This window comes from Drosophila teissieri, chromosome 2L (genome assembly GCF_016746235.2).
Source record: "Drosophila teissieri strain GT53w chromosome 2L, Prin_Dtei_1.1, whole genome shotgun sequence".
Taxonomy (NCBI): Eukaryota; Metazoa; Arthropoda; class Insecta; order Diptera; family Drosophilidae; genus Drosophila; species Drosophila teissieri.
The window spans coordinates 18735673-18754924 of record NC_053029.1 but is presented as its reverse complement, the minus strand read 5'-3'; the positions used below and the strand labels follow the sequence as shown (position 1 = coordinate 18754924).

At 42.2% G+C, this 19252-nt stretch overlaps 4 protein-coding genes across 5 annotated transcripts; 2 read left to right on the top strand and 2 right to left on the bottom strand.

Moving 5' to 3' along the window:
- Positions 1-220: 220 nt before the first annotated feature.
- On the top strand, positions 221-1141 carry LOC122626027 (protein lethal(2)k10201). The gene has a single exon (XM_043806131.1). The coding sequence runs from the start codon at positions 333-335 to the stop codon at positions 996-998; it is 666 nt and encodes a 221-aa protein (XP_043662066.1). The 5' UTR covers positions 221-332; the 3' UTR covers positions 999-1141.
- On the bottom strand, positions 995-1569 carry LOC122626028 (dolichyl-diphosphooligosaccharide--protein glycosyltransferase subunit 4). Its single transcript, XM_043806132.1, has 3 exons — positions 1490-1569; positions 1185-1303; positions 995-1108 (listed from the first exon to the last, which is right to left on the bottom strand). Exons 2-3 carry the CDS (start codon positions 1283-1285, stop codon positions 1087-1089), a joined length of 123 nt encoding a protein of 40 aa, XP_043662067.1. The 5' UTR covers positions 1286-1303; positions 1490-1569; the 3' UTR covers positions 995-1086.
- A 216-nt stretch (positions 1570-1785) lies between these two features.
- On the bottom strand, positions 1786-14774 carry LOC122619964 (putative phosphatidate phosphatase). Of its 2 annotated transcripts, XM_043797214.1 has the most exons (8): positions 14414-14774; positions 10355-10794; positions 5550-5701; positions 4975-5193; positions 3924-4103; positions 3663-3839; positions 2574-3354; positions 1786-2387 (listed from the first exon to the last, which is right to left on the bottom strand). In XM_043797214.1, exons 2-7 carry the CDS (start codon positions 10608-10610, stop codon positions 3286-3288), a joined length of 1053 nt encoding a protein of 350 aa, XP_043653149.1. In that variant the 5' UTR covers positions 10611-10794; positions 14414-14774; the 3' UTR covers positions 1786-2387; positions 2574-3285. The 2 variants fall into 2 exon arrangements, with proteins under 2 accessions (XP_043653149.1, XP_043653142.1); XM_043797207.1 differs by lacking the exon at positions 2574-3354 and having other exon boundaries at positions 14414-14770.
- A 495-nt stretch (positions 14775-15269) lies between these two features.
- LOC122619979 (putative phosphatidate phosphatase) lies at positions 15270-18965 on the top strand. Its single transcript, XM_043797226.1, has 6 exons — positions 15270-16399; positions 17781-17932; positions 17994-18218; positions 18281-18460; positions 18520-18696; positions 18757-18965. The coding sequence occupies exons 1-6, from the start codon at positions 16096-16098 to the stop codon at positions 18772-18774; spliced, it is 1056 nt and encodes a 351-aa protein (XP_043653161.1). The 5' UTR covers positions 15270-16095; the 3' UTR covers positions 18775-18965.
- The last annotated feature ends 287 nt before the right edge of the window (positions 18966-19252 follow it).

The window sequence follows — 19252 nt, the reverse complement described above, 5'->3', positions numbered from 1 at the left end:
AATGCAGTTTATTTGAATGACATAATTGTCAATAATATAATATAATAGCTATAGTCTAAAAATTAGCTTGTGAAAAATGTAAATCATTCATATTTCCTAATAAAAAGGCGCAACAAGTGTGAGCACTTATGAGAATTAGTATTTTACCTCGCAATCCAGAAACAAACTACGATTTGAATTTTAAATTTGCGAATTTTAAATTTCGAAATAAAAATTACTTATCCTTTAAATTTTATATGAAAGAAAATAATAAACATCTTTCGAGATGCGGTGCAGTGGAAACATGTTAAAACACGCGTGGAAACCAAAACAAAACATTTTGGGGACACAAAATGGATTCGGAAGCTGCGGAATCAGCATTTCTCTCCAGAGAACAAATCGTAGGGATATTGAGAGAAGTGCCAGCGGGATTCATAAAGCCAACGGATCCGCCCACTCCAAGTCTGCCTGAACTCTTCAAGAAGCTTGGAGTTCTCGTGGATATCGACGACGTCGTGGGTGACCAGGACGAGGCAATTAGGATCAGGGACAACAGGGATAAGGAGCAGTCCTACAGCTGCGCAGAATGCCGAAAGATGCTGCCCACTGCCCATTTACTGGACCTGCACATCACCGAACAGCACGATTGTTATTTTGCCGCCAGCGTAGAGCGAGGTGACAAGCCAATGTTCTCCTGCTTTCTGGAGGAGTGCACCATCAAGTTCCATACTCCACGGCAGCGCAAAGACCACTGCATCATAACGCACAAGCTTCCGGCCAACTATCGCTTTGATCAGGGCAAGAATAGAGGCAAACAGAAGCATCAACCCAGAAGCAAACACAACTCTATGGAGGTGGACGAGGTGCCCGTCGGATCTAAAAGTTTGCCTTACGTCAAGGCCTTCAGCTTTGGACATCAAACGCACAGGACTTTCTACTGTCGCAAGGATCAGAGATCTGGCGAAACCCTGGACGATGTCCAGGCCATGAAGGAGGCCATTAACGATATCCTGGATTAGATTTGTACAACTATTTATTTTGCGAATGAAGCAGCATTATCATTATCCTGGTACAACTACATTAGTCTGTTAGCGGGAACATCCTAGATCATTTTGCCTTGGCGCTGGGCCTGTAAATAAACAAGAATCGGTTTTATTGTTAATTCTGGGCTGTATTTTTTCTTCCTTAGTCGGGGGATTACTTACTTTCCGGTATTGGCGTTGATATAATGGTAGGCAACCACCAGCAGGAACAGAAACACGCCCAGGACGTTGGAGAAAATGGCCAATTGCACGTCGCTGATCATTTTGCAGAGAGAAAAGTTCTATGGTCAAAAGCAAACTAATTGATTAGAACGAAGTGGGCGAGTGACACGTCATGGGTGCGGTGTGGAAATCGCTATTTGAGGCAATTCCTGTTTTTACCACGATGCGACGCTGGATTAAACTTCTAACTTGTGAGTCAACTACCACTATTCTTCCTTTTGCCTTCTTTAAGTTAAGTATATTACCTTTTTCAGCGAAAAAACGAGCCGGTTTTTATTGTGTACAAATACTTCAGTGTGACCGTTGATCGACCACTTCAATATACCGATGGTATGGCATATTAATAGCAAATATACCAAAAATGAAAAACGTATATTTTTTAAAATAATCATTTTTTGCGTAGCTTTTGAAGATTTCAAACTTATTGATTGTTGTATTAAAAGTAATTAATATTTTCTTTATTACAAAATCTCCCCTGGTTTTAGTTAGTTTTAAACCTGAATATCCTGTTTTCTCTTAAATAAAAAACCAAATCCAATGATTTCATACTTCTATTTTATTTTCATACAAATATTCAGCGAAAAAGGGTAAACTCTCGCCAAACATTATAAATTAAAATATTACAAGAATCTTAGAACTATTATAATTATCTTTACGTTTCCGAAGCCTAAAATTAGCTTAAATAATACTTATTGCTTCCATTAATTTTTTGCGCTGCTCTGTTTTGAAGGTCACTTGTTTTGTGGAAATTGTTGCGTCAGTTAAAAATATTTAGTATAGTACAATAGCTGCCATCATACACATATCTCTCAATTGCTCTAGTTTAAATATTAAGAAGGCACTTAAGTGCACTTGCAGCTAACACATACATTCACACTCAGCTCTTAAAATGCCAGTACAGGAATAAATTAATTAGGATTACGCAAAGCTAGGCTTCACTGTCCCGATAATGAAATCCATAAGAATGTCGAGGCAATGGTTCGACTACAACTCGTGGAACTTGTAATTGCTGTTTTGCACTTCTGCCGGTTAGTTTGAAGTAATCGTAATTCCCTGGGCTGGCGATGCATTCATGTCTTGCACTGTACGCGCCAGATAGGGCTTCGTGTTTTGCTTTTGAAACAAGTCGGATACATAATTGGCCTGCAAGTAGGAAAATACGTTGTTAGATCGTTAAATAACTGCTATACGAAATTTTAAAACAAGTTACACAAATATAATTATAAGTTTCAATCATAGATTCTCAATTCTGTTTTTTTTATATATGTACTTGTAACGGAGAGAGAAACAACGAGAACGATTTGCTCGGGTGCGTCGACTATCACATACCCGTTACTCAGCAAAGGAGAAACTTCACAAAATGAAATAAATAAATCAAAACATTTAAGAAAAGTTAGAATGGGAGTGGCAACTTTTTAAAGCAAACTAGTATACCCATTTACTCTGTAAGAATATATAGGAAATGGTTCATACACGTCGCATCTAGAGCGATAGCGTAGTGATGGTCTTATGGTTTTTAATAACGATTGAGTCATGCATATCGTCCCATATAATTGTCATTGGATAAGCATTTCCACATGCGAAGTATCATTCGATCCCAATGCCACACTTGAAACATTACACAGCGGCTCCTAAAAGTATGCGTCGGTGTATCCTTACCCCCTTCATATCTATTTAATTGAATCGCCTTGGAATATGAATAGCGTTCCCCTTAGGATGTCCCCTGCCCCAAGTGAAGCGTGAAATTACAACTGGACAGCTGCATGGCCAGCTGGGTGGAAGAGTCAACTCGACCTGGAAACAAGACTTGGTGCTGCGGATGGCATTGATTGGCACCACACGCAAGGCACAGACACCGCGGCTAGGTGTTGAGTTCTGCCAGTTTGGAGAGCGTATCCCGCAGTTCAATTAAGGCTAATGGCCACCACCAGGTTAGTAATGAATAGTCGGGGAATGCAGAATTTGTGATGCTTTAATTGCCAATCCTCTTTACAATGCCATAAGCTGATTCTGTCTCTGTCTCTGTCTCTGTGATCCTCTTTTACTTGGCCTTGCTTTTGGCGGGCCAAACTGTTTGAAAGTTGAACCAACTCATGGGCAAACCGTAGCTCTAAAAAGATGAGGGAAGTGTTGCATATGAATGTGATTGTCTGGCAAGTTATGCTGAATTGAACCTTAATCAAGGCTTGGGGTGGGGTGAAGGCATGCAGGAACCTTATATTACATAAATAATTCTTTCGATGCTTTCGAATTAATTCGTATCTCTGAGATATGCCTGATTTAATATTTCGTGTTGTTTTTAAGAAGGTTCAATGTACATAGTGATTAAAAAGAGTCAGTTCAGAGTTGAGAAATATCTAAACGGTTTACTAAAGACTTGCAATTGGAAGAGGGACTTTTAATCCGGGCTTGACTTACCACAACCAAGGCGCATATGGAGCCAATAAGCGATCCTGCCAGCACATCGGACCAGTGGTGTTTGTAGTCCGACACGCGGCTTAGGGCGGTGTACCAGGCCACCATGATGAACAGGAACTGGAGAAGGTGACGCAGCAGCTTGGATCCTCGCCAGGTCATGCGAGCCTGCAGGTACAGCTGCAAATGGCAATGGAAGTATGGAAGAATGGATAACAATGAGGCTCGGATCGTGTGACTATGACTATATGACAATGAACTTACCGCCAGATAGACCATGGCGAAGAAGGTGAAGCTGGAGTGGCCGCTGGGGAAGGAGAGGCGCATCTCTTTGAGCATGCGCGCCGACGATCCAACTCCCTTGCATGTGAACTCCTGGATGTATTTCCCCGCATTGATGGCATCGGCGCAGGTGGTGCCGTCGGGCATCTGGGGCTGGCACACCTGTGGGCGGCAGGAAAGGAGGTATTGGTGGTATGAGCCAAACGATGACTTGGAGTTAAGCTGCTTGGGGCTTATTTGTGGAGCTGGGATCCACTGGAATCTCCGCCACATGTGCCGCAAATTAGAGAAGTTGCTGCTGGAAATGAGGCAACAGCTGCAGTTACATTGCACTCTCTACCCGGTTGCCGCACTTCACTAAACAATAGGGCGGCTCTGTGCTGCGGCTCCCCTTCTAAAGAGATCCCCATGGCAATCCCTGTAGCAATCCCTATTCTGTCTCCCCAAATGAAGCGCACGATAACCAGCTAACAAGCCACTTGCCGCCGTAAATACTTATGAAACTGTCTGACATCCAGTCAAAATATCATAAATAAACAAACCAACTGCTCTGGGCAATTGGGGGTTCATTGAAATCAGAAATACCCTGACAAACTGTAAATAAACAATCGTTTTCCTTTGGCTGGAATGAGAAGGGATCTTTTCTTGACTTTAAATCAACGGTCATTATATACGTTCTTTACTATATATATATATATATATATGTTTCAGTAAGTACACCAAACAGCTATAAGCTGTCATAAAATATTCACTTATGACAGTGTATTCAACTACAGCATTCAGACGCACTGCCACCATTCCCCTTTTAGCCAAATACTATTAATATCCAATCCCCACATCGTGTGAGTTTTTGACATTGTCGCCGAGTTCCCTGCACAAGTTCGTCTCCTACTTCGACTTTGGATTTGTCTTCGTTGTCGCTGTCAGTGTCGCCTGTCCTGCTGCACATGTTGCAGATTAAAATTAATTGGCAATGTCAGAACGGGGATACCGCTGTGAAATTGCCAGCACGGACACGCAGATATGCACTTACCGCTATGAAATGGGGACGCAGTCGGCCGATGGAGTACTTGGCAATGTCCGTGGTCAACTGGCTGAGGACAGCGCCGAATGCATAGATGCCGACCTTCTTGTAGCACTCGATCATCCAGTCGGGCAGTTCGTAGTTCATGAAGACATACCTCCGACTGCTCGAATTGCCATTATCCTGCTTGGCCTTGTTCTGTGAAATGATCACCTCCACGATGAGTATCTGCGGGATAGGAGAGAAAGAGGAATGGGAGTGAGTTCCTCGAGTTAGCAGCTCGTTAAACCCTTTTTCTCTGGAAGTGAAGTTCTTGTTCATCAGGGCGCGCATGCAAATATTTATGGCATCCGAGACGGGCCGAATCTCTATTCTAGGCCCATTAGGGCCAGACACATGTTGCTCTAGTTTTAATTGCCGACATGTGGACAGTGGAGCACGCATGTGGTATCTTGCATCATAGCTCCATAGTGCCGACAACTGAACTTGAGGCGATTGCGCAATCTTCGCTCAAGTATCCGACAGCTGCTTGACACAATTTCGGGCTGTCCATCAACCAACCAACCACCCACCCACACACTTACCACGCCGACTGGTATCACAGCTCCGATGAAGTAAAGCATCCAATTCCGGACCGTAGAATCGTGGAAGGGGTGCTTCAGCGACTCGTCATCGCAGAAGAAGCCCCGCTTGTACGGCTCGCCCAGCAGGAAAAACAGCAGTATGGGAAAACCAGCTGAAGGCGAAAAATTAGAAATAGAAATTATAAGCACGCTCATCTATCAATGTATATTCCCCCCTCATCTTAGTGGGTCATCGGGCCCTAAGTGCTGCGGCACTATCTTCTGGGGGAATACGACAGGGACCCTATTGACTTATGATATGTCTAAGCCGGCGATAAGATTTCCCGTGACAAGCGAACGTGTGCGGGGTCTCAATTGGGGATCATAAAGTAATTCCGCCCAGGGAAATCTGTCAGCGACTTCTGGGCCTGTCTAATTAAAAATTCGCTGCCATTAATAATAGCCTATACGAGTTGTGAAGCGTACTTGCTGATGGATTGCCTGTCCGCCCGGCTTTTTTATTTGCTTTGCTGTGCGCAGGGCATTTATCTAGTGGATAATTAAAACTGCATTAGCCCTGGCTCCAACGCTCCAGTTTGCCTAATCGCCTTTCTGCAATGAGCCATACTACCTGCAGACGGAAAAAAGAACTCTGGATGTCGGTGAACTGGCCCAAGTCAGCGAGGCGTTGAAAATTGGGAAAGTTCTGCGTTCTGAAGTGCTCATTAGGCTAGAATACTGTTCATATGCGGATGGAGTATGGATGAAGTATGGATGGAGTCATGGAAGTGAAGTGCATAGCCAGCACTCGATGGCGACTTGTGTGTCGCTTAATTGCTTTTTTTGCCAGGGTGAATAGGGTGATCGTTGAGGTTCCACAAAGGTGGGTGACACAATGCCGGGACCCCTGACCCTATTCTTTCCTTTCTTCGGCCTGCAGCTGCATCAGGTCCCAAAATCTAGATCAGTGGCATTGTCTGGATATGTTTAACGATCGCCGACTGCTTCTGATGTTGCTGGGAAAGTTGCAGAGATGGCATTCTTACAGAGATTAGCGTCATATTACAAACAGCAAGTGGCCCATTGTTGGCCCTAGGAGTCCTCTCTTTCTCCGGCCCCAGATGCCTAATCCTCTGCCAGCCACCAGCCACGGTAGCTCTAAAATGTTTTTATGACTCTGCGGCATGGAAAACGAAAGTGTCTAGGCTTTGGAGATAGATTTACCCTGATATACATAGACATACATAAGCAAGGGATTAACTAGTTCGAACTTCACGGTGAAAATGGTATTATTGAAAAGGGAAAATTGTGCTAACTGGCAGACACAAAAAACGAATCAATTGTGTTGATGTTTTGTGCGTGTTTCTGTGTTATTATGAGGGTGACATAAGCCATTTAGGAATAATCATACCGGAGCTGTACCCTTAGCGGAAATGTTTAATTTAAGTATTTCGAGAGGGGACTGCATTCAACCGAATTGAAACGCACCTATGCCGCACTTTCATGGCAAACAAAACACTGTCCATTTGGTGTCAAGTTCATTTCAATAATAAAGACGCCGCCTGCTGCAGAGCTACAGTGTAATTGAACCAACAGCGAAGAGGGCAACATAAACAAATTGTTTGTTAAACAAAGAGGTAAACGCGCCCACTTCAGCCCGCTCGACAATCAGATTTCTTCAGAAGATCACTTTACGCCGCCGCTTTCTTCTACGATTTACACAGCTCAAAAGCCACCGGCCTACGCTGAAGATGCATCTTTGTATCTTTCAGATGCTGCGACAGCCGCTCGCCGTCCTTTCAAGTTACCAAATGTTTGCTTTTAGCACGTTATCTCTGTTACCCGAGTATCTATTTGCCGAGTTGCACAAAAGGAAAGCCTACTCAAATCTGACCTCAAATACGGGGCAGCATCTAATTAAAAGCGTCTGACTTGCACTTGCCGCATTAATTAGACATGACGGAAGTCAAATTAAAGGCAATTAGTGCCGAGATGAGCTAAAAGACAACTCCGCCATTCGCACAGATTAACGAAGACTGAACTTTAACCTCTCCAATTGGAGAAGTTTGATCGACGAAGGACAAGGCGCAGTCCGTTAAAAAACGAACATTATTGATTTGGGATTTGGCAATTTCATGGCTGCCAAGAAATCGAAAATTATTACCAGGAATCTGCCCCAGCCAGGTCACCCGCATCTAGATTTTCGAAACAGAAAAGGTGTCACACAGGTAAAGATTTCGGTTCCCAATCCGATTCGAACCTTTCGCCGCCTGACAGGTCATGAGTTGCTGGCAATTAAATGTTCATTGCTTTTGTCCCAGGAATTGTAGCGCAAAAAACACATGGAAAATAAGCATCCATCTTGGCAGGCCATGTATCTTCTTTTCCATCTCTATCTATTGTGGCCACATATTTGTATCTGTATCTGTATCTGTATTCTGTTTTTGGTCTATGTTTGCAGTTGGGGGTGGAAGGTAAACAACAACAATGAGCCAACAATTGCCTCATGCCCAAAATGCATTGCATAAATATTGTTCTTTCTACTTAGTTTTGGTCAAACTGAATGGGAGAATTTCTTTCCCCAAAGCAAACACGCGCACGCAATCACGCTCGATAAATTATTGAAGTGCAGCAGCGGAGGGGAAATATCTGGGAGCCGACCCCCGATATGCATTTCTGTGTATATTTTATGGGTTTAATGACTCCACCTCAAGGAGAAAGGTGAAAGAATCGGAGAACGGAGAGGAACTCGGTGCCGCAGCTCGTTCGCATTCAATTAACGTCAAACGGGGTTTCAGTTTGAAGTTGGGGTTTCTCCGGAGGTCGAAGAATTTGTTTGGTTAAGTGCCACCGTCACTCTCGTCAGCCCCTTGGCCCAAAAGCACTTTATCAGCGTTTGCCTAGCGTCAAAAGTAATTTACACCCGAAAATTAGTCGTCGACAGACGAGCGGCCATCAGATGCATCCGATAGATAGACGCGGCCTGGCAAACTAATCTCGACCCACTAAAAACAAGCATTTCAAATGGATTCTTTGATTTTCCATTCCGATGCAGATGCAAGACATTTGTATCAGATTTAACTAATTTGAATTTATTCGGAAAACAGATCGATATTTTGTCCCAGTTTTTTAATATATTCACAGAACTCCCACGGGGACAGTCCTCCCCATATTTTGTTGACAAATCGATGGAAACTTTTTGGCTGTGGGAACTGGCAATGTGCGCACGGCACGAGTTTTAGATTAGTATATGTCTTTCACTGGGAGTTTATTATGCCCTCTTATCATCAACTACTTGGCAAATTAATCTTTTTTAATTTTTGCAACTGATTAAAAAAAGGGGTTTTTGGCGAATGATTCATGTGGGATTTATTTGGGCTTACTGCCTGGATCTCAAAGGCGCTTAAGGTGAGTCAACTGAAATGCGAAAGTTGGCTACCTGGCTAAGATAATGTGTCATCCATTTATGCACAGGTAGTCCAAAGATCCCGTTGGATCCGATTCCGGAGCAAATGGCACCAATTCTACGCCAAGAATGCAGTCGTAAATTCGGTGCGAGGTCTCTGGCTGATTGGAAAGTCTGAATGCTCAACTACTTTTGGTGGCGACTCATATCAGCTGCTCAAAAATGGCGGTTCAAGATTGCCTGTAGTGTCAATTGCAAAAATCTACAAAATGCCACTGGTACAATAAGGCGGTGCTCATGAGTCAGCCAGGTAAGCTAATCAGCAAAGCTAAATAATGAACATTCTCAGGTAAACCGGTTCCGCTACAATGCACGCTATAGACTGGATTCCGTAAAGTGTTCGGTGGGAGAAACCCACAAATTGATTGTCAAATCAAACAAAGCTTGCCTATGCAAGTACATTTATAAACCGAAAAACAATAGATTAAGGGCTTATTTTTGAAGGTCAATAAGTTTGAATCCTACGAGACACTTCTGTTCAAGAATATTGGTATTTCACCATTTTAGTGGTGCTTTCTCAGATAATGGTTTCTTAACCTTTTAGTATCGGTGAGGCAATTCGCTGATAAAGTGGTATGGGAAAGCGGAAAGTGCTGGCTGCGAAAATTGAGCAACTCCCCCAACCGAATGCAACAGTCAGCCCGTGCAGGTTGTCCACCTTTACCTGACACAATTTAACTGTCTCCGCTTTTGTTTGCACAGCAAATGAAAATAAAGGTAAGGTGGGCAGGAAACTGAAAACAGGTACACCGAGAAAAATGGTTTATTTCTCAAAAGGCCTTAAAAATTATAACATTAAATCCATTATATTATTATTATTATTTATTATTATATATATCTAATATATATTATTTTTATTATTTGATTATATATATCTATTATATATTATTATTATTATTTGATTATATTGATAAGCTAATTTGGATCATTCAACCTTTTTTTGCTGTGCATTTATAAATAGCTCATGATAACAAATTGCGAAGAAAAAACATATTGCTTTCAAGCCTGAAAATGGCGTAATATAGGCTTGAGTCAGATAAGTTTAAGTTCAGTTCCTGCAAATCTATTAGTTCTGCCAATTCAAAACAAAAACTGATTCTCTTAACAGTGTAAAGAGCGCGAGCAAGAGAGCGAGAGAGCAACAAAGCTTTTGCAATTACATAAATCCAGGGTGGAGTGAGCGAGAGGGAAGCACACAAATAAAATAATAAACACTGCGACAGAAAATAAACACCGCGTGTAAATTAAACACATAGCGCAATGCGATCGAAATTCGCATTGCGTTTGGAGGTGAACGGGTGTAGTTGCCAAGTTAGTGTAGTTACCAATGCCCAATTGGAATACTCGAATTTGTACTTACCGCAGAGCAAGATTAAAACATCCAAGCCCACGCGGCAGAGGATTCTTTTGTTGGTATCCATGGTGGCCGTTCGTTGTTGTTGCTCGCAGTCGCTATTTCTGTCCTGCTCCTGCAGACGCACTTGCACCGAGTCACCGTAGTTATTGTTGTTGCTATTAACCGATGTTTGGTTACTTTGGGCCACGTTGTGATCTGGTGTTTGATTATCCGGCCGCCGCAGCGGTGTGGTCTCGCTCGCCGACGTTTCGTTACTCATTATTATTTTCACGTTCACGGTTAGCGTTTTGTGGGTGCCGTTGCAAAAGCTCCAAGCTCAAAAAGCTTTCGCGCTCTCACCTTCTTGGCTTTCTCTTTAAGTTGCTGTGCTTGGCAGTGAACTTAAGCTTAAAAGCGAGAATCTGCATCCGAATCTGGTTTTACGTCATGGCTTCTCCTCAGTTCTGTGGAATCAGGGAGAGGGGATAAATTAATAAATGAAATTGTTGAATAATGCTCGGGTGAGTAAGACAAGGAATCCCTGCCGATAAAGACAGGCAGTGGTTGTGACGTGTTTTCCTCCCGCCCTGCCCCTTTTCCCTTTCAGAAAGATACGTCTCTTAATGTTGATGACTGATTGAGGAATCCCATGATTTATTAGCACTCAAGTGGCTGTGAGGAGACGCCTCTCAAACGGGTCAAGTGACGTCGCTTCAAATGAACAATAAACTTTTCATTTTTACCCTCGAATGCCATTTAAATGGATACAGACGGTACAGTCAAACTCCACTATCTTAAACGTCATAACAAAACATTATAGAATATCCAAATGTTTAAATATGTTAGCAACAAGTTTAAGTCATCATACAAATATTAATGATGATTATTTAGTTGTTTTTCTACAAATCTTACTTTTTTTTGGTTTTAAGTGTATTTAACTTTTTGGAATTAGAACATTTTTCATTATGAACTTTTAAGTTTCATAGCAGAATAATAGAATTTTAAAAGAAATTTAGTTAAGACTCCATGGGCATATAGGAGAATAGAAAATAGGAGATGTAAAAATGTTTATTTAACATTTTAACAAGACTTACATATATTGAGGTTCCCCTGTGCATCTAATAGCCGTAACCCTGCATAAATTCCTTTTGTTCCCGTTGCCCATCTACAGCCAGTTGAATTTCTATAATTTTGTGCAATTAACTTGACCATGAACGGGGCGTTATAATGCCCGAGTATGGGCCTTCCTGCAGAACAGCTTGAGGCCCAGAGCAACAAGGCCTTAATTTGACAAAGCCACAACCGCGAAGTGGCAAACGTCAGTCAGTACTTCAGCCATTTTGCCAACTAGAGACCGAGTTAAAGGAGCAAAGAGCTTGTACAGCGGAAAAGAAGGAGGGATTGCAGTTGTCAGCCTCGATTATGGCCAGGCCAAGGCAACCGGGCCAATGCATCCGATCAGGCAACGACTATTTATAGATAGCGAGCGATACTCAACTCCTCCGTTCCAATTTTATGCCTGCACCGGGGGTCTGTGGTCTCTAGAGATTCGGAATCGGATATAGACTCTCCTGATGTATGTTCTTTCCCACCTTTCCCGCCTTTCCCTCCCTTCTGCCCTCGATCCCCGTTCTTAGCAAATGACAAAACAGCAGGCAACATCTTAATTAAAAAGAAAAAAAAAAAGAGACCAGCGCAATGCCGCGATATTATCGAACGCGGATTGGGATTGAAGAGCGTGCTTCCACGTACTTGAGATTGCTTGCTTTGAGATTATTTTTAATTGTCAGCTCGGCTCCCGGAAATAAAAATGCCATTAATCGAGCCAAGAATAGCCTGCTCATTACAGGGGCCTCGAACATGTTGACCCATTATTGGACGATTAATCTTGCGTTTATATCTGCAAATCTCGGCATTATCTTATCGCAAGCATTGTACAAGCAGTGCGATGAAATAGTAAGTAGATGGCTGGCGCTGATACCATTGACAGTTGGGTAGGCGCTTCCGATTGGGAAATAGTTTAGTCATAAATACGATTTCGACATACCACGGCAACGTGTGATTAACTTCGATAAATTGACTAAGGTAAACATTTCGAATTTCGATGATTTCGTTTTCTTCCAAACTAGACTAAGCTACATACATATATCTACATACAGAGCTATAAACAATTCTTTTTTTTACATTTTAAAGCGCTTTTCAATAATTTATGATACGCAGTGAGCCTGACTTGGATATGACTTGAAATCTACAAAAACGTATCAAAGCCCAAGTGATCTTAAGGCTTTATTTAGAAGCAATTAAGCCATCTTAGAGTCATCAAGTGAGCTAACACCACAAACCCATTATCTTGAAATTTGAACCCATTAGTTTGTCATGTCGCAGGACGTGTCGGCGTAACCCTGTAATTATAGGGTAATTATAAAATCATGATATTCCGAGGCAGCTGAAGCCCCCCTCCCCAAATCCTCCTCCTCGTCATTTTTATTTCAGATCCGAACGATTAACTTTTGTCGGGCAACGACCACAAGCTGAGCAGCCCTCCCTTTAGTCCAATCGAATGTCATTTTCGGAATATCTCAACGCGAATTAAGGTCATACGAGATGGAAAATAAATTGAAATTCGAAAAATATGCATATCGCCAAACGAAATGCTTTACAATTTACATAAACAACAGGCGCCAGGCCGCATCATTAAAATCCAACAAGTGCACGCGAATCTCGTGGTCTGAAAATGGAATGTACGGGTTCTGTTCAAACACGGAGAACATTATTTCGTACTTTTTCGCAGTACGGAGTTCGATTTCAAGGGGACCACCTTGCAGACAACTTGTCGACGCGAAGGAAGGAAATCTACACCTGCAACAGTGTCCGCGGTCTCAGGTTCAACCAACCCATCGGGGTTTGTAAATGCTTGTTTATTTGCTGTGCTAACGATTATTATTGAATGCATTTGCACTCTGGCTGAGATCAGCAGAAGTTGGTCAACATTTTACACGCGCTTGACAACGAAATCCAATACGAGTTGACAGAAAGTACGTAAACTTACCAATTGCGTGAATATAAAATAAAAAAAAACAATACATATACATATTTAATATAAACAAGATAAGATATAGGTATACAAATACATGAGGACAATACATGTAATGCTCTTTTGTTCAACGGTTTTCAAAATCAATTGCATAAGTAGTTGTTGAGTAAAAAGTTCATGGCTAGAATCTAAATTTGGCATTGTTTTTAAGTTATAGAGCTTTTTCACATGCATATATCCTCAAGTCGTAAGAAATATTTGTTTTCCGTCCAAGTGCAGCAACTCGCACTATAAACATTTACAAATTGCCCAAAAAAGTGTGCAAAATTATACGCCGAAAGCACTCAGAATTCTTTGAACAATAGTTGGGACCTGATTGATCGACCTATAGTAGCTATAGTACGTAAAGTAATTAATTCGGCAAAAGTGTAAGACCGAGCGCCTCGGAAACATTTTGTAGGATCTGGCCACTTGGCCAGATGCCAAAATGCTGGGATGGGATTGAAATGGCGGAAAACTCTCACCGATAATGGCAATATCGGATGTGGGGGATCGAAACCAATAAAGCCCAATAAGCATGAAAGGCCAAATGCTGTTTTCCGATGATTCCCCCTCATCGAAAAGCGCGGGCTTTTGCGTATGATTAATTGATAAGCTATCGGTGAGTTCGTTCCGCGAACTCCGTGATCTGATTTTACGGATAAGTATGTGGAATTCCTTTTTGGCACTACAATAGCAACGACGACAACAACCTTGACCATCGAGAAACAGAACTCAGTTGGGGGAGGGAATATCGATTTTAAGCCAAACAAAATATGCCCACACAATTTCCTTTTCCACCTGCATAATTTATGTATTTTCCCACATACGTACGTACATTTGTTCGCTGGATTTTCGCAATTTGTTTATGTGACCATCAATTTGTGAGGCTCCACAGACACTTTGTGTTTGCCGGCCAAGCAAATCGATAAAATGGCCAAGATATATCCACATCCATTAGCTCACTCGCTTTAGAACAAATAAACACTTTCTTTGTTTAATTAATTTACCTTTACCGAGCAGCGTTGCGAAAGTTTTTTAGGCAAGCCTTGACTGCGCCTTCATCGTTTAGTCTTCTTTCTGTTGCGCAAAAGTATGCTTTTCCGATTCGACCCGATCAGTTTCAACGGATAAGGGTTATATATACACCGGACTCCGTACTAGCACTTTGTTTTGGTCGAATGAACGAGCGACACAGAGCATTTGAACCGAACGCGTCCGCTGGAAAAAGGCGACTGTGGAGATAAGATAGCCGTGGCTTGTATGTCGACGCAAAAGAGCAAAAATTTGTGCGGAGAGAGAGCTCACTCTCTCTGGAAATATTTAAAAGAGCACTTCATTGATAAGGAAATAGGAGCTTAGAACAACAGCAGTGTGGCAGTCTATCAATGTCTGCAAAATATAAAAATATAATATATAAATATATAAGTATGTATATTTATAAGTAATAGTACTTTTTGAAGACTTTTTTCAAAACTATATGTAGTAATCTAAAACATTGCCTATTTTTTGGCGCATATTCATGTTAATAGAAATTAAATGCAAGCTCAAAATTACGTGTTGTATTTCCCTATATTTATTACTAGCTCAAGTTAGCACATAATAAAAATATGGTAAGAAATCGAATAGGATAAATGAATAGATTTAAAATAAAACAAAATATTTGAGTGGACAATGTTTATCCTAAGTGATAATTTACTATTAGATAAAATAATTCTATACGCAAATTAATTTACTAAATACAGTACCTGCTTTTCTGGTGTTCTGATATGAATTCAACCAATGTATCGGTAAGGATTTCAAATTGCTAATTGTAAATAATTCTAAGGATCACTGATCATCGCTGTACCATTACATTCCAGTATTTAACCTCCAGCTCAGTTATCCAGAGTGAGAGAGCGCGAGAGAGAGTTGCAATGGAAAGCGGGAGAGAGCACAGCTGTTTGCGTTTATTTCGTATCTGGATATTTGAATTTGGGCAGCGCGGCGCTTACTTCTTCGTTCGTCGTCGAACGGTGCGGACGGTTGATCGTCGTCGGGCTGGGCAGCAGTTTTCCTCCGCTTTTATGCGTCTACCGTTTTCGTAGCGGCGCTGCGCATGCGAAACAAATAGGAAAGCAGAACCAAGTGCGAAAAGAACTAGACCAAGAACGAAAATACCTTCGATGTGACAAAACGAATGCAAACAGCCATAAAGTGCAGCGGGAAAATACAGTCCAAATAAGTGCACAGATTTTTACCTCGCATTATTTACCTTTGTGCGTCGCCAGCAGTATTTAGTATTTGAGCAGCATTTCGACTCGGACTTAGTCGATCGCTATCACGATCGCTCATCGCTTATCGTTGCACAATAGCGTTTCGTTCGCGTTCACCTTTGCGTTTACCTTACCCAATTTCGTACCTACCGCCCACGAAACGCCGACGTCGTGGCTTCTTACATCAGTATCGATTTGTGGGCTCTATTTACATACCTGCAACCTTATCACCGTGCCGCGCAAGAGGGCGCGCCCATTAGCACATTCTGAAGAGGAAAGCACTCCCGAGGATTATCCAAATATTCGTTTGTGTGTCCCCGTCTCCAACTCCGCTGGGCGATAAGATGACCACCGGAGTGGCGTCCAGGAGCAATAGGGCCATACATTGAAGCCAGGCTCGATCAGATTAGAAGCCAGGAAGACCCCCCTTAGCCACTATGAGCACCCTGCGACCGGTCAGCGTTTGCGATACCACGCCGCTCCAGAGATTCGAGAGCCAGAGCAGCAGCGGCGAAGAGCCTTCTTCTCCGACGGCTTCCAGCATCATAGCCGCCGCCGCAAGCCAAACCCCCAACCACAACAACAACAATGTGAAACTGGACCTGCAGCTACCCACGTTCGTTGGGAGCTCCCGTAGCCAGGGCCCACTGTACGCGGTACCCAGCAGCAACAAGCCAACGCTGCGCGGTCCCCGACAAATTTTCGGAAGGATTCTCATGGACCTCTGTTTGCTCAGCTGCGGTGAGTAAGGCTTTGAAGCAAATATATCCAACATTATCCAAAACTAGTGGGGAATTCAAGTGAATCACATCGGTTTGTAAAGCGGAAGTTACACATAGAGATCTGAGGGTGAAACATCCACTTTTATATATGTCTGTTTTCATTATTATTATATTTATAAGACGTCCCTTGTATTAGGAATAAATATGCGTTCGTATGCTTCAACAAAAAACTGCAGAGTATTTACAATCATCTTTAGCTTACCTTATAAATAAACTTGTTTACCAAAGCAGACAAACAAAATTTAAATAAATAAATAAACAACAAAACCTATGATATCAACACTCTTAGCTAAAGTTACCTTACTTAAGTTAGCCAAATCACACAAAGTAATTTCTTTGAACACATAAAATAGTAACAACATACACAACTTTCCTGATATTTTTAGTTCTCCATAGAGTTAAGTTGAAACATTAAAAGTTAAGAAAGTTTTGGAATTATTCAGACTTCTTGGGAAAATGCTGTATCATTTCAGAACTAAATCAAAACAACCGAATTGTACTTGAAATGTTCCCATTTCCCTGGCACTCAACCCTTGAGAGTAGCTGTTCTAATCATAGTCTGAAATGAATCAAAACACTACAAATCATCAACTATAGTTCGTAAAGCTCTTGCTCCTCCAACTGAATTTTTGGGGAAAAGTACTATCTCTTTCCCCGGCGGCCTTTCACACGTTTTATGGCCTGTTATCATGTGGCAGCAATTGATCTCCTGCACTTGCCAGTCATAAACTTATTCCCCATCAGAATCCATCACCCAGATAGGGTTCCGCTATCTGTGCAACAAAGCCCCCCAACAATATCATCATGCAGAACTATGTACATGTATGTATAGATGAACCGTAGGTAAGCTAGCGCCTCTTCCCGCCTTGTTTTCAAACAAAACAAAAAACATTTCCAAATTGCCCCAAAATGTTTCCAACTGTGTGATGTACTGGGTTCTTTGTGGCTTTCTGCTGTGCGTTTCAATGTTCCAATAGTGAAAAGGCACTTCTCACCCGAGCGAACCCCAAAAGAGATACTACACAAAAATATATTTATTCGCGCATCATCGAGTTCGGACTGATTTATTTTATTCAATTTGTGGCAAGTTCTTTTTGTGAGGGGAGCATTTTTCATTTGATTGTGCTGAACTCATTTCCCCACCATCAACGTGGTTGTTATCGTTGTGTTTATACTGGTCCAATTAAGGCTGGATCAGCAGACCTTGCCCATAAGTGAATTGGACACCACATCTGTGCTGGGCCACCCAAAAAGCCCCACTCGGGTTGCAAAAGATAGAAATGAGGGGCACAAAGGATAAATCTTTGAGATTGTTTTTTTATATATTCCTGTCCTTTCAGTTGGTCTACCTATGCTGGGGTTTTCGCTTTGGGGCGAAGCCGTCAACCGCGGATTCTTCTGCAATGATTCCTCCTTGAAGCATCCGTACAGAGACTCCACCATGCCCAGTTGGATTCTCTACTTCATGTGTGGCGCCCTACCTCTTTTTGTGGTAGGTTGGACCCTATCTTAACTTAACTACCTTATATGACTAACAGGCTCACCCTTTGTAGATGCTTGTGGTGGAGTTCTTTAGGGGCCAGGATAGGCGATTGCACAGTCTCTTTCAGAAGAACACGATGGGCAGTGGCTATCAGCTCTGCCACTTGGAGTTGCCCTCTTGGCTGGTGGAGTGCTACCACAGGATGGGAATCTTTATCTTCGGTCTGGGCGTAGAGCAGCTGTCCACAAATATCGCAAAGTATTCCATTGGAAGATTGAGACCTCACTTCTACACAGTAAGCCACAGAACTAATATATTATCATTGAAAGTGTTTGACTTGCATCACTATGCTCGCAGCTCTGTCAGCCCGTCATGAAAAATGGCACCACTTGCAGTGACCCCATAAACGCTGCTCGTTATATCGAGGAGTTCACCTGTGCGGCGGTAGATATAACTTCGAAGCAGCTGAAGGACATGCGCCTGTCCTTTCCCAGTGGACATGCAAGTTTCGCCTGCTACTCCATGCTCTACTTGGTGGTGAGTTTAAGTCAATCCAAGGCTAGGACAAGAGGTAAATCGATCACTTCCTCTTCCAGATTTACCTACATCGTAGAATGCATTGGAAGCAGATAAGAATGCTGTGCCACCTGCTCCAGTTCCTGCTGCTCATGTTCGCCTGGTATACGGCTCTTACCAGAGTTTCCGACTACAAGCACCACTGGTCCGATGTCTTGGCAGGATCTGGCATCGGACTCACCTACGCAGTTGTTGTGGTGTGTTCTGCAATCCCAATGTGCTTGAAGACCCCTTATACTAATATGTTTCCTTCGCAGACGTCGACTATGTGGTAGGCTGGATCCTTGACTTTTCGGGGGTTTCAAACCCCTCAACCCACCGTGTGGAGCTGCTTTCGCTTTAAGATGTTTTATCTGCCGCATTTTCAGTTTTATCATTGTTTTAATTTGACCATGTCTGCATAGGAGTATCTATTTATCTATGTGTAAAGGATTTTACTTAATAAACTTCAGTTCTATGTGTTTAACCATTACACTAATTTGATATTTATTTGGAAGGTGTTATGTGGAGAGTGTTTCTTAATGCTTTTATCTTTTGGCAGAAATCTGTGGCATTCCAAGTACCAACTTTTACACCAACTGCATGCATTATTATTCACATAAGGACACACCCCGTCATATCAAGTTTGGTTGCAAATGTTGAAATCAGCGGCTTTAGAGATTAATGGCATGCTTTGGTCGATCGTACCAATACAAATCTATTGATATGATCAGTGTAAGAAATTGCGAAATTAGTGAGCAAAACAAGCAATTT